At 36.4% G+C, this 15,819-nt stretch overlaps 1 protein-coding gene across 3 annotated transcripts in view; it reads right to left on the minus strand.

Annotated features, from left to right (window-relative positions):
* CPED1 (cadherin like and PC-esterase domain containing 1) overlaps positions 1-15,819 on the minus strand; it is a 146,397-nt gene that overhangs the window by 21,119 nt on the left and 109,459 nt on the right. For all 3 annotated transcript variants that reach the window (XM_086886999.1, XM_086886998.1, XM_086887000.1), the window contains one exon: positions 4,803-4,920. In XM_086886999.1, the coding sequence (XP_086743125.1) occupies positions 4,803-4,920 (118 nt within the window). The remainder of the gene's footprint in view (positions 1-4,802; positions 4,921-15,819) is intronic.

Consider the following 15,819-nt stretch of genomic DNA (forward strand, 5'->3'; position numbering starts at 1 on the left):
GGAGGGAAGGAGGGACACTCAGGACCATGGTGGGAGGGTGCAAGAAGGAAGATAGAGTTACCCCATTCTTCTTGCTCAGAGGAGTTTCAAACTTGCATTTTTCTGCATCCTAATCATGCAGCTATTAGGGGAAATATTCCCCTAATACTCAGTTAAGGACCACTTTAAAGTTCAAAATTCATTAAGACAGGAAAATAGCATGCTTGTAACCTGGTAATTTTTGTGTGAAAAGAGAGATCTGAACTTTGGTACCTAAGAGAGATCCTAGGTAGAATTATTATCAAAGGGTTAAATTGTATTTTTATCTGAAGTTACAAAGTGGATAATCAGGTTCTCGAGCAGGGAGTTCTCTTCCAAATGAATACCCTCCTCAGCTGGGACGCCAGAGGCTGGATTTAGACAATTACTGTAGCCTCCCAGTGCTGTTGTGAATCCCTAACTCATGCTGATCCTCTGGCTTTGAGGTCCCGTGTTCCAAGCTGTGGTTGCCTGGCCAGCACTGGGGCAAGGAATACTTCTACCCTCCAAGATTTCTATTACCTCTTGTGAATCTTGCTGTTGGCTTCCACTTTGCAAGCCATGACTAAATGATCATTCCCAGCTTCACAGCAGTCTCATGAGGAGACTGAAAAGTGCTAGTTCTCCGATAACCCAGCAATAGGTGCCATGGAAACACCTGCTTTGTACCATTTGAGTAATAGAGCAGGGACAGAATGGTTGGTTGATTTAAAGTCTGGACTCAGACCCTGCCACTACTGTAGAGATCTTAATAAATGATCTGAGAGATGTTTCAGGCAGTGACATGTCTTTTAAAATTATAGGAAAATTCAGTATTTTTTTCCTGATATTGCAATTTTTCTTTCAACCCAAATATATAAAAGTTCTGGCAAAGTCTAAAACATATGAGATCCCTCATTTTATGGAATTTTCTTTTAAAGATCCTACACTTTTATGAGCTGATTTGGTTTAAGGTAATAAACTAGAAAAGTAGAACTCTATAAAATGAATATTGAGGAGCCAAAATATCTGATCAATAAATGTTTAAACTTTGGCAACAGAAAGTGATAAGTAACCTTTGAAAAGCTTCTTTTAAATATTTTGGTTTATGTTTAATGGCTCCCTAGGTATATTAAAAAAAACATAGGTCAATTTTTGGCATATGCAAAAGGTTATTGGCAAATGAAAAAATATCTAAGAACACAGATATATGGAGATAAATTCATATTTTTAGGAAGCACTAGCATTTAATACTAACAGAATAATTCTATTAGTTTTATTTTTTATTTTTATTTTTACATAGATTTTTTTAAATGATGCATGTAAATTTATGCACTTAAATCCAACTCCAGTTGTGAACTTTTCCTGTTTCAATTTCCCAGTTGGTCAATGCATTCTTAACCTTCAAAACCAGGATTGTGTTAAAAGATAAAATTAATCTCATCAAAAAGAAGACAACAGTGAAAAATTGCTAATAATAGTTTGGAAATTAGGGTTGTATTATATAGCAATTTGAAGTTGCTCTTTCCTCACTTATGTAAGTTAGCAGCACACACTGCAGCTTTCAGCATAATTTCGATCAGGCAGCATCTTGTGGTGCTTCAGGCAAAAGCAGTAACATTGGCTCTAAAACACAAGGGCAAATTTACCAACATTTAAGTGAATGAGAGCAAGAGAGACACACTGTTAGTTTCTTCACAAATTAAAAACTGGCACAATCTAACTTTTATGAAAACCTGTAAGTTGGAGGTTTCTACAGGAAGAGCAAAAGCTGGACTTTTGGCTCATTAGTTATCTGTTGTATACATAAATCTTCTGCTTAAGATACGAGATTAAACATTGCCAGTACTCCCTAAAACTGTTCTCATAAAAGGGCATGAAAACAAATATACTTTCAAAATAATTAGCTAGGATTGTTTACTTTCCATTTAAAAAATATTAGACTAAAATTGGAAGTTTTAACCAATAACGGCTCTACACTTCATTTGATAGTTTTGCTTTTTCTTTCAGTCTCTTCTATTTTTATTTATCCTTTTTTCATTGTCATAGTCATAATTAAACATTCTGCTTTCAAATTTAAAATCAAGGTTTTTCTATAGTGCCAAACAATCATCCATATAAAGACAAAATAGTATTCTAGCTTTCTAATTCAAAATCTAAATATTTAACCTAGACTGATGCTGATTTGTTGATTGATCACTAGTTTACTTTTGTATTAGGTGTTTATTTGGTACACTAAGATCTTTAAAAAGCTTTTTCTCTGTGAATAGACTATGGGAATATTTTTCTTTTTGTTCTAGCTGTATTTATGAAAAAACAAAAGTATAAACTATTCTTAAAAGGACATTATTTGCTACAGAATAGCCTTAGGTCTATGGATTTATGTCCAAACTGAAATTTACTCCTTGTAACCAAAGGACACATTCATTTTGTTGGACATCAATTTATGTCTCTGCTGCCAAATCTAGACATCTGTTGAATGCAGAGAGACATCACACAGAATTATTTTAAACTGCATGTAGTACTAGGAAGAATGGAAAGTGGGATTTAATTAAAATACGTGTCACAGCAACAGAAAATTAGAAGGGAATCTCTGATATCTTACACTCCAGATTTTGTTATTGCTACAAAGTACATTTCTACAGACCACAGTAACCTGATTCACCTGCAGGAATTTAGCACAAATTGGGTTCTCATGGTCTCTTTCAGTTCTCTCTCTTTCCCTCTAAGCCAAACACACGGTTAATGTTTGCTGACTTTTTGTATGATTGGTAATGCAACAATACTGGACAAAGAGCTAATTTTGATATGATAGTGTGGTTCAAACTGGATGTGAAACAAAGGAGAACTTTGGAAAGAAGAAAATATTTTTTTGGTAGAAGAAAGATAATTTCATTCCATGATGTAAACAGGAAGGAAAGAAGCTTCCTCTGTTGTATATTCCACTTTGCATTTATTGATTATAAAAGGGACAGAGAGAGAAATTGTGTAAATTGTGTATATTTGGTAAGGTGTTGAGCTTCCTCTAAAAATAGTGCCATGGTGACTAGGAGAGGAGGAAGTCATTTCTGTCTTTGGTTGGACCCTGAGTTACTGTCTCTGCTCCACATCAAAGGATTAGAAAGGAGTCATGAAATCCTGCTTGCACTGAACTACGAAGCAGCCTTCTAAATTTTACCATTAATGTCAGAAAAAGTAAGGTTATATCTTTATCTCTGCTGCTCCACCTCAGCCTCTGTACAAGTCTGAGGACAGTGTATGACACCTACTGACTTCTGCAGAATTTTTGAGCTGTCTTCTGAGGGAAAATGACATTGCTTGGCTTCTCTGAAAATTTAACTTATTTAAGAAATATCACTCCTTTAGCAGGGAATTTGCCATTTGCCATTTTTTGTTGCCAGGATCGGTGCATCATTTGGCTGCTACAAATTTGGAAGGATTTTCCACACAAAGCCACACTTTACCATTCCAGTTTGAAGCTGAGATGCACATTAAAACTATACAGCCACTTGTTGCCAGACACTGCAAACCCCTGCTCTAGGATCATTAGACACCTGTTGACAATATTCACTTTATAAGCACAATTTATTCTTCCCTGTTTAATATACTTGTCCTTTGAATATACATCTCCTGAAGTTTGTTTGGACTTTAACAGTGTATATTATTCACAATAAGGTTGTAAAAGATACTACATTCAGCCTCCCTTAGCTAGATTCAGTATTCAAAAGGAGTATGTTGTATATCAGGAGAAAGAGATTGTCTACCTGAGGAAGGATTTAGTGGATTTAGTTTGGGCTTTCTGGTTTTGAACTTTGTGTCCTGATATTGTTGCATAGGATAATACACAACTTGTGTGAATAAAATACGCTGCTAGGAACAACAGTGTCTCTTTTGTGTATTCCCTCCATATAAGACAAATTTACTGGTTGCCTCTGCTTCACAAGAAGTGATGCATTCAGGTAGTTCCCACATTCCTGTAACTTTTTATTGATTATTCAACGAGTTTGTGCAAATTTACTGCTGTGAGGGCCTGCTCCTGTTTATGGCAAGATAAAAAAAACAATTGTGTCAGTAAACCATAGAGGACTGTTGGTTTATTTTTCATTTCTCTAATAAAGAATGGAACAAAATTATTTACTAATACAGCAACTTAAACATGAACAGCAACTTAAATATGAACAAGACCACACACCTGAGTAGTTAAAGTACCTTGAAGAAATCCTCATGCAACTGTGACTTTCACAGGAGCACTTGCTTGACAAAATCTGTTGTAATCTGAATTTTCACTAAACCAAAGGCACATCTTGATTGTATTGGTTATCATATAATGTTTGATTTATCCATCTTGTGTTTTAAGGTATATGTAAAATTAAAAACTAATTTTGTGTTTCTAATATAGCAGTGGAAATATAAAATTCAAATGGATCAATGGATTGCATTGAATGGATGAAATTGTGTTCTCTTTCTAAAGTTAATTTTTATTTTGAGTGGAAAATCCCTTTTATTTAGGACAAAACATTTTTATTTTAAGTGGTTTTGATGAAATATTCCAATGACTTTTAAAGACTACATGAAAATAACACATGCAGTGGTGGATCACTGACTAGAAGATTATCAAACAAAAAATTCTCACATAAACAATTAACCTGTTTTTAAAAATCAGTAACTGTTACAAGAGATTAGTTCAATTTATTGTGCATAGGTTAGTGCATGTCTGTAGCAAAGAGTTAATATTGTTTCTAGTTTTTCTTTGATGAGTTGCATGAGCTAATTTTCAGAAAAAACAATGGAGATAAAGTACAAACCTTTTGTGTCTCCAGCTTCACAGGTCTTAAACACTGTCTGCGAAATTGCTGAGAGGTATTCATGAGAGAGAGGCTGCAAGCCACAGGACTCCTCTGGGCGAATTTTGGAAGCACAGTCCTAAATTAAAATAGAATCTGTGAAAATGACAGCACTGTGCCCATCCACATTGCCTTGAAATCCTCTTCAAGTGTAAAAAAGTTATTTGGGGTGGTTCTGCAATTACTTTAGCCTTAGCTCTTCAATATAAAATTTAATATGAAATTTAGAATCCTTTTTCCATTCAGACCAAGGTTTTGTAATAAATTTTCCCAACCACAGTAAACATACAAGATACTACATTTGCTAAAGATATAAGAAAATTTATTAAGGCAAACATACATACCTTTCATGTAACATCCTGTGGTCTCTACATATTGTATAATCTCAACCTATTTGCCCTTTGGAATTTTGTATGCCTATTTGTAGTCATATGGGATCCATTTCTGTGATGAAATGCCCTAAATTAGCTTCAGGAGATACAGGTGCTTAAAGGAAAATAAATAAATCTTTTCTAAAACTGTACTAAAATTAGTATCACAACTGTTACATAATATCATTTACTGTTGCCATGAAATTATGCTACATCTAGGATGCTGTGCCTAAATTGCACCAATGAGCAAAAGACAATTTACTCAGAGTCAAGGTGCTGATAGTAGAATATGTGCCACTGATGTGGATAGCAATATGAACACATCCTGGAATTTTGTAAATATGGTGGTGAAAAAAAAAAATTTAAAAGATCCAGTAACTTTGAAGGCTTACAGTAATATCTGTGCATAAATAAGCAACAAAATAGTGGTTATGTGTGGGTTGTCCTATTCTCTGCTTAATCTCTTAGGGAAAGCTGTTATGACAAAATAAACGGCACAGATCTTCTAGTATTAAACTGTGTTTTGGGGTCTCCGGGTCTGGACACACTGTACAGCTATTTGACAGTATAACTTCAACTAACATTAACATCAAAAAGTTCCTAGCTTGCAGTAAAACAATTTCACAGGACATCACAAGAGAGCCCCAAATTCCTGAATATGCTGCCATTGCCCTCAACACAATGCCATAAAATAACAGGCATTTTCTTGCTCATTCTGCCCAGGGTATGTGTTTAAGCAAACAAAATTTTATTTTAATCACATTTCTTGGGCAATACCATTAATAACAATTTCGTGTGGCTGTTTTTTTGCTAATTACAACCAACATGCAGGAAACTAAGTAACTGATTCCTTTTGACTTTGTTGTATTTTCAAAGTAAAGGACACTACTTGCATTTAATTTGTAATTCACATCTAAACTGTGCTATAATGAGAGATTGTGAATCCCTGAACAAGATTTATTTAATTTTTACCTTTGTAGGAGACCAACCCTTTACCATCATTGACATATTTAATATAATATGCCAAATGCATCTGTGGTAACTATAGATTTACCGCAGCTCCATAAATTTATGGCACACTGAAGGTTTTTCTAAATGCAAGCAGATTTTTTATTGTTTTCTTCAGGTGTTGTGTTGGCATCCTTCTTGCCTTGTCCAAAGATAAAACATCTTGTGATCTTAAGTATGTTTACAAAAAATCACTCATGACAAAGATGAGAGCCAGACGTGGAAACTTAAATGATAGTTATTGCTGTGTGTCTGTTCTTCCTGCAAACCTTCATTTTTAGAAGGGAGACATAAAAAGGCCCTTGTAATTTCTGGACTAGAATCAAAAGAAAAATTCCCTTGCATTACATACTTTAGTGCACATTTAGGATTGACTATAAGACTGGTGTGTCTTTTTCCTAGTAAACTTTCTTTTATCTTAATGGAGTATTTTCTGGACAGTAGCATACAAAAGAGGAATAAAGCTTTCTTCTGTACATCTACATAGCTTTTAATAAACATCAGCTGATATTTAGAGAATAACATTTTTGAAGTCCATCTACCATGTGAAATTACAATTTCCTTGTCTCTTTCAGATCACACTATAGTGAACCCAATTCTTCATAATGTTTTAGTCTTTAAGAGATCAAACAGATTTTCAAGCCTGTTACTTTACTGAGTTTTCTCAATTATTACCTTCAAAATAACTGGAACTATTAGTTCATGGAATTTCATTTATTTATAGTCTGGGTGTCTAGTTTAATAAGGATTTTGTTTGTTAATTCACCTTTCAATAATCACACTATATTTCTTCAGAATTATACACTTATGCATATACATATACATACATAGCTTTACTCAGGCACATATAAATAGTATTAAAAAAATCATAACCAGTTTTAAAATTTCACAGGTAGAGACAGAGAGAGATGAACAAAGCATTATAAAGCTGACCCACACTCGTGCAGCTGATGCCATGGGATGAATGTTGTACTGTGAAGACCATAGATGCAGTGGTGCTTCAGATTAAGGAATCTAACTGAACTATGAATGGATTTTTAATTTTTGTTGTACCTTTTTCACCACCTCCACCTTAACGAGAAATGATTACTCTGAAACTGCAGCAGAAGGAAAGAAGCCCTTAACTTTCCTGGGAGAAGTCACACCAACAGGGAAAAAATGTCCATCTGTGTTCATTTTAACAGCTGGTGCTCCAGCAGTGATAGAGCACCATAACAAAAGCAGTTACTTTTAACATCTACACCTGCTGCTACCTATCAACTGAAGAAGGCATTTTTAAACAGAAAGGAAGGATTTTCAGTATTTTTATGGAATAATCCAATTCTGTTCATTCACAGCTGTGTCTACAACCATACTTTTTGGTGGAAGTAGACTTATGTTAACGAATTGAATGTTTTATGAACTCCCACCCAGGATTCCTGTATACAGGCTCTACAGTCAGCTACTCAGTAGAAGTCCTTCTTGCATTTATATGAAAACTCCTAACAATGAGTAGTGAGCTGAAAAACAGGCAATTTCTGCTTCAGTACTCATTTCTGAAATCATACCCAGCCCAAATCACTGAAGCCTACCTCTGCCAGTTAAATAGAAGATCAATGTATCAGAGTGTTTTAAACTAAATAACGAGAGAAATATAACTAAGATCACAGGAATTCATTTTAGTGTTGCATACAGTATACGTCCAAAATCGTGTCTTTTCAACATCCAGAAACCATGCATGGCTGAGAACTAGTGGATGAGATAAACCCCATGGAGTGTTCTTGGTAAAGAGGTGTGAGACCCCTCAACCTGTCAGCTCTGACCCTGCAGTCTCTTGGCCAGCATTGGCCATCAACCTGGCAGGTCACCCAGCCACCTCCGCCAGGCACTGCAGCCCTGCCTCCTCTCATGGTGCTGCCAGGGCTGTCTTACTCCTTTTGACTGCACTTTAGATGTGACAGAATAGAGCTTCGTGTGAAACAGCTAATTTAGAACACTTTTCTGTTGGTCTTTTTAGGCTCACTGACTGAACTTTATTTGATCTGATTCTATTTAAGCTGACCTGAGTTTTTCATTAAATCCTTTCATTTCTCTTTACTCCATCTTTTTCTACTGTTTTACACATAACTAAAGCTGCATGAAAAGTGATTAAAATGATGCTATGGAAGGACTTCTAAAAAAATTAGTCAGAGAGTGAGCTCATTAAATAGTGAAACTCTATCTTATTGCTAGGCAATAAATTGTGAGCAGATTAATGAGCTCCTCTCATCAACTTTCTTAATATGGCAGGAATAAATGAACAGTTGGCATATTGACCTCTATTCAATGTCTCCCTCTGTCCCTCTGTTACAATATTCAGTAATAGATGAACCTCTAAAGATCCAGAGATTCAGTCCAGTTCAGTTCAACACCCAAACTGACTAGACTGAACTGAAATTTACGTGTGTGGAAAGTCTAGAGACCTGTCATAAGGACAGGCATTCTCCCAAGAAATTTCAGTTTGCTAATGCTGTCAGATGGAAAACAATGACTATTATTAGCCTTCAAGCACTGCCTAAGACAAAGATAAAGACACTGTCTACATCAAAAGACACTCAAAGTCATTAAACAGAGAATAACAGGATTAATGAGATGAACCAATGGAGTAACATGTCTTTGTGCTGCAGCCATGTTTTATAGCAAAGAAACTGTATTTTATATCATCACAGTATTTTTTAAGGAACCTAGTAAATTCAATCTGCAAAATGGGATAATAGTTCCCCAATGACCCCAAAAACTGTAACAAATAACACGTTAAAAGTCTATGAGATTTTCAGTTCCACACAGATCTAGTAGGGGCCATAAAAACCACCTTAGAAAAGGACTATGGGCACTCCTGGGTGGGAAAATGCAGCACTCAGACATCAGTAGGAGGTCGGGAATGATACAAAAAGCTGAGATACTGCTCATGTTGTCAGGGCATCAGAGAACAGTTTGGTGTGTGGATAAAGCACAGCCAGCAGTCTAAATTGCCTTTAAGTTCTTAACTGTGCTATTCATGTAGCTAATTAATTATAGTTAATTAATATTACTGTTACTTAAGAATAGAAGCATACCCCAAATTGCATGATTTTTCTCAATCACATATAAATATGCTTATAAAATTTCTTAGAGAATGTCACATTTTAACCATTGACTGAAGATTGTCATAACTACAGAGTACTTTTATTAGCTGCTAAAGGAATTTTTAAAACCCCAGTAGATGCCTCTCCACAAAGACTTAAAGCACTTACTCTTTATATGGACAATTAAATTTCATCCTGACACTACAGCAGATGCAGTGTCTTCCTTTGCACTCAGAATGCTAACCTCACAGAAAGCTATGAAACGGCTTCAAGAAAATATTGCAAGTTTCATACCACTAGTTTAGCATCCTTTATGTGCATGGGGAATAAAAACCCTTTTAATCTATGAAGGATTTTGATTCAATTCCATTTTATATGCACGATATTAGTTAGACCCTATCTGCCTTCCTGCTCCCAAGCAGTTCAAAGTGCTGCATTTGTGAGCCAAAGAACAAAAATATTCACATGAGACCTAAGAAGCGTGACTCTTAATCTAGCAATGTCTTGTGAATCATCATTCTGAACAGCTCAGAGACCCAGAAGAATTAGTCGAACTAAGACAACTGAAAGTGAAATCCAACTCCAACTCCAACTCCATTAAGAACAGAATATTATAAGCTTAAATTCTGGAAAATGTTTCAAAACGTACTTAATTATAATTACAGAGGGTTTTTGGGGTTTTTTTTTCAGTATTTGTAGTTAAGATCTGCAAGGCTTTTTCAAGTGCTTTCTTAGTGAACATGTTTTCCTCATGAAGCTTTTCCCAAGCAAAAACAATGTCGATTTCCAGCTTGTATGCTTTATAAACAAAGTACACAAAGCAAGAAAGAAGAGGAATTAAAAGAATTTAGTATTTCTTCCTCCCTAAAAAGGAAGATAAAACAGGAACATCAGACAAAAAGAGGCATTTTGCTGTTTATGTTCTGTTGTTTTTTTAGTTTAAAAAGTGATATTGTAATTGACCTGGAGACTTTAAAAGCTGCATCAGTTTTCAATTCCTATTTTATCCTTTTCTCTACATCTATCTTTTTAAGTGTAAGCTCTGGATATGAACTGACTTGAATTTTGCCAAGTGGCAAAATGAGGAATAGTTTTAAGGGATAGCCAAAGAAATGATTATGTATTTATGGTTCTCTCAATAAAGTGCTGATGTGACCCTGACTTTTTTCCCCTGGTAATTAGGTAAAAAGGTTCTATACTAGCTGGGAAATCCCACATATTTTTATAAGGAGTATTCATTTCTACCCTTCCATGTTCAGGGTATATGGCATTCACAGATCACAGTGCAGAGAGATCTATACTCTAAGCCCCCTATGTGCAAGAAGTACTTCAGCTCCAGCCTTGTACCTTGATTTTAGGCTAGGACCTTTATATCACAGCCATGACAAACACAGTAGAACTTCTCAGACTGAAAAATTATCACTACTTTCAAAAAGTATGAAAAGGGATGACAGAAAGAACGCGTTGAAAAGCATTACTGTTTCTTCATGATTTCTTAAATTTAAATACTCTGACAATGAATGCAATGCATTGAAAAAACATATTAGCCTAGGACTTGGTCCAGTGAGCAAGGCTTGGAGATATAAACTCAGTGTTTCAGGGTATAACATAACAAAATCACTTCTTTCTCGTTTCTAGCATGAAATCCTTTAGATGGTGAAGTACATTTATTAACTTTTTATTTAGGGCCTGGGACATACCAAGATTAGAATTCGAAGGAGAGATTTAGAATGTTTGAGTCCAGTTCACAACTCTGCCTCTTATTTTCTGTATCTTGGAGCTCCATCCACCACTATTCACCCTTGCAATGTATCATCTCAAAACCCTCATTCAGTTATCACCATCCTCCTAAGTGCCTAATTTTCTTGTATTGAGCATAGGCAAAGCCACCCACAGCTCACAGAGATATGTAAGTCAGCCCCTTCAGCACTAACAGAGTTTAAAAATCCCTTTGCCAACAATACTTGATCTAATAAGTGTTCTCAGAACATGTTACTGGGAGTGTACAGTGCATAATGAATTAATTAGTATTTCCCTGGTAGAACATTTCCCTGTGATGTAGAAAACGCAGCTTAAGTCTCCCTTTAAACTGACTGGCAGCAGAGATTTCACTTCAAGCTCCCAATGTTTTCCCTCCAATTAGGGGTTACAGAATATTCTGGTCAGTTCTGTCCCAGGCGCTCCCAAGGAATCTGGTTGCATTTGCTTTGTACACACAATTAAATGTTGACTTGTAAAGAGCCTTGAACCCACTCTGTCCATAGTCTATGAGTGTATAAGGAACACAGGCTGAAACTGGATGGAGGGAGCACCACTAGATCCCTGACAACTGCTGTGTGAGAAAGGACTGACTGAAGTAGGTACTGAGATCCCTGAGAGATCATGTGGAAATTCAAAGTGGAGGACAGCTTCTGCTGTAACCTAACACTGGATATATAACTTCCAGAGAAACGTTAATCCAGGATACCCTCCTTTCCATATCACCATCTGTGGCAGAATATATCTGATACCCTAATCATTGTGCTGGTGTGCAGAGAATCTTCTCAAGATTTACAAACTGAACTCTTATTTTAAGTTTAACAAAGGGGTGTACCCAATTTTGTGTGTGTGTGTGTGTGTGTGTGTGTGTGTGTGTGTGTGTGCTTTCTTCCCCCCAGTTGTAACCGATGTACTACTAGAAAAAAATATTAAACCTTTCTCTGCAAGCCTTATCTCACTAAAACTCCCTCCACAGTATATAATGAGCCTAGTTACACTGCTTGGACATGTTCTGTTTCCCTAGAACTCTGGATCCCTAAATCTCTCTCTGTCTCCAACTGATTGCCCTGGATTCTCCTTGACATTACCTGAACATCAGAAAATGAATGTAACTTTGATTTTTTTCAGCAAAATATTAATCATGAACAGCAAGCCTGGTGACTGACAGGTTGCAAAAGAACAGATTTCTGCAAGATCAGTTCAATAGGAACACTGATTCTGTTGCTTTTGCTTCCTTTATGTGACAAAGAAAAAAAATAAAAGAACACCAGTATTTCCTCTCTTATTCTAATTTTTCTCAACTTTCTCAACTGAGATTAAAGGATCCCAAAGGGCTGAAAAGGTATTAGTGAACCATGGATAAACTGAAGGCAAGCTTTCAAAATGTAATGTAATGTATGTAATGTTGGCTTCAGGGCAAATTAAATCTTTTTTTTTAAGGAATTACTGCACACACTGTTTTATACAGAAATTCAGTTCTCCATGGTGTAGTATGCATTGGAATACACATCACAGCTACACATGGTCTGGGGAATATTGAGAAAGCCATTAATATAGGCTCAGAAACATCAGGTAGAAGACTTCTAAAACTGTTTTCCCAGGCAATGCCAAAAAAACCTGTGGGTTCCTCCCTTTCATGTAAAGACAGAGTCTACGTACGCATGGAAGCTTCACTCTAAAGGAAATTACGCTTGTGTGTGTGGGCAACAGGAGGAATTTCCCTTTATACATTTGCAGTCTGCACTGACACGTTTGCAGAGCAGCCATGGGCTTTGATGCTGGCTGTCTTTAATGGTGTCCCAGGGAACAGACAGGGTCAGATCCTCAGAGCAGTCATGTGGAACACTTGATTCATTTGAGTCAGTTCCCAAGAGCCAAACACTCTCCACTTTAGACAACATTATCACTCATGAAAGGACCTACTCTTGCTCACAGGTAAGTGTGTTCCAAGTGGCTTGTCTGCTCAGGCATGAACTGAAAAACATCACCCAACTATATACAGACACAAGGGGACACAAGGCAGTGCCATTGGGTCACACTTGAGCCTGGGGACATACTTTCTGTGGAAGGCCATCTCATCCACTAATGCTTCTCATCTGAAAGGTGCCAAGAAGAATGGCACCTGAAATGTGCATGTGCTCATTGCCATGGAACGACTCTGGGCAGGGGTGATCCCTACACCTTGAGCTTTCCCAGGAGCTCAGTGGGAGGCAGGTCAGAGTGCCTGGCAGTCTTGCAAGCAGCTGCCTTACCCATCTGTATTTGGTTCTGTTTTTAAAGTGACCTTTGATAAAGGACCCATCTCTGATAAAGAATGAATCTCTGAGGTTTTCTGGCCAAAGACCAGACTCTTCTCTTATTAAAACATTAGGTTGTTTGTTTAAGTGAGCCAAAAGACCTTGAGAAAGTATATTTTTAGATAGAGAGCATTTACACAAATGTTCCTAACTGTAACCAGCAAATTCATTATGAAAAGTCTATTACTGATGTAAAGTTTAGAGCATTGTTGCCTACACAACAAAATGTGAGGACTAAATCTAAGAATGTGTAAATGACACTAGCGAAAGTATCTGTTCAAATGTCTGGGACACATGAGCAGTGCATGGATAGGTGTCCATCCAACGCCATCCATAACTCCATAACTTATATGCAGAACATTCTGTATAAGCCCATGGTACTGCAGAAAGGATGACTATGACTTTATTTTCAAAAGAGAGTCAGACAATGGGAAGATTTAAGAAGTGATGCTTTTTTTCTCTTTTTTTCCTCTTCAGTTAAAAGCTTTGGTAAAAATAAAATTACTTAAAAGGAATTAAGGCAACATCATTTGAGACTAAAGTTTCTTGGAAAACACTCATAACGGAGACTGTATCAAAACACAAAAGATAAATACATTTACAGACAGAACCTGGTTATCATTTATGTTTCCCTTATACTGCACAGTGGCTTACCATAAAAAAAAATGATGGCATGAAGGACAAATTTGATTTTGAAAATCATTAAGTATTTCATTCAAAAGAGCCTTGAGGTTAGAATATTTTAATTGATTTCTAATAGCTGTGACCAGCACTAAATTTCACATATCCCCAGATATTAATTTAATATACACAGCTGGGAGACAAGAGTAAGACACTTAAGTTTGTTTTCCTAGAACACCTAAAAATCTAGCCATGTAGAGATTTATTTTCTAAACTATAATAGGTTTGAAATTGACTCCAGTGAATTTGCAGCACACTGGCTTCTATAATCACGGAAGTGAATATAATGGATTTTTACTAACCGTGATCTCTTTTAAAAAATACTGATTAAAGACTTGCCTTCTGGTGCACAACAGACTGAAAAAGCAGACTTACAGCTTGATGGCTCACTGAACAGCAGACTGCATGCAGGTAGCTCTCACACATGGGCAGAAACAGATTGCATGCAGTTAGTGCCAAATAAGCAGGCTGAAGTTAGAATTTTCCATGCTCTCTAACAGCCTTCTTGCAGTAATTTACTACATGTACTTTTCATTCAGCTAAAGTAATCAAGCAGCCACTAGTTGAACAAGGCCTCCCTCAAAAAAAACAATTACTTCTGAAAACTGAATAACATGCTTCATGACTATTCTATTGCACAAGGCATGGTAAGTGATGCTGAGCTGAATTCTTGCATTGATAAATATTGAGATCACATTAGCACAGAGAGGGGACATAGTGGAAATAGGAAAAAAAAAACCAAACCCTTAAAAATAAAAATTTAGGCTCCCTCAATAAGGTATTAAGGCAGTTAATAAAATCTTATTGGACACCGATTTTCCCCTGAGCTATACAAATACTTTCAGAAAGAAATTCACACTCCTTATAGGAAGACATCTGGAAGATTTCTGTGATTTACTTCAGGTCTGGGGAGCAAAGAGGAGGCAGATAAAGCAATCAGGGTAGCACAACAAACATAACGAATCAAAGTGACTCAGGTTGTTTCCACTGAGATGTTAGAAACATGTTAACTACTGTTTTTCTTGTAAGGACAGAGGCTACACTTGCATGTGGGCAATGTTCCCAGCCCAGGTGGAACTCGCTCACCAAAATTCAGCACTTCAAAGAAATAACTCTCTGTAGAGCTAGGGACTCCTCCACCTTCTGTAAGTATTTGGAGTCAGTGAGGTGTTTAGTGTTTAAATTTCTTCTGTCCACTAATAAAATTAATTACAGTAAATTCATCTTTCTGGAGATATGGAGTAAGTTTTTCCTTCAGCAGAGTTGGCATGGATACATTCACATCCTGTAGCAAACCCCCTCACATTATAACTCACATTGTCTTCCTGATTGAAAGGATTATTTGATTATAAGCAATGCTTGCTGAGCAGCTCTAAAATAATGGATTGAATATTATCTTACAGTTTCAATATTTTTGCATTAGCTAAACAAACAGTCAAGCTGATGCATCACTCTGGACCTTCCCATACTCTTAGTTTTTAACCATCTATTTTTCATCTTCTTACGCTTCCTCAGTAAGATAATAGCTATCTTGAACAAGAATTGCAGTATCTTCCTAGTATTAAAAAAAGCTCCACAAAAAGCCCTACAAATCTTGAACCAATCACACAGACCAGATTCTCTCCAGTGCCAGCTGTCTTCCATGTGGCAAGGAGCTGCAAGAGCTTACTGTGGACATTGAGACTCTGACCCTACAGCAGACTAGGTTGTTGCAGAAAACTAAAATATTTCCAGTTTAAATCAGACTTAGAGGATTTACTACCAACAAAAGGACTGAGAT

Source organism: Cyanistes caeruleus, chromosome 4 (assembly GCF_971803275.1).
Source record: "Cyanistes caeruleus chromosome 4, bCyaCae1.hap1.1, whole genome shotgun sequence".
NCBI lineage: Eukaryota > Metazoa > Chordata > Aves > Passeriformes > Paridae > Cyanistes > Cyanistes caeruleus.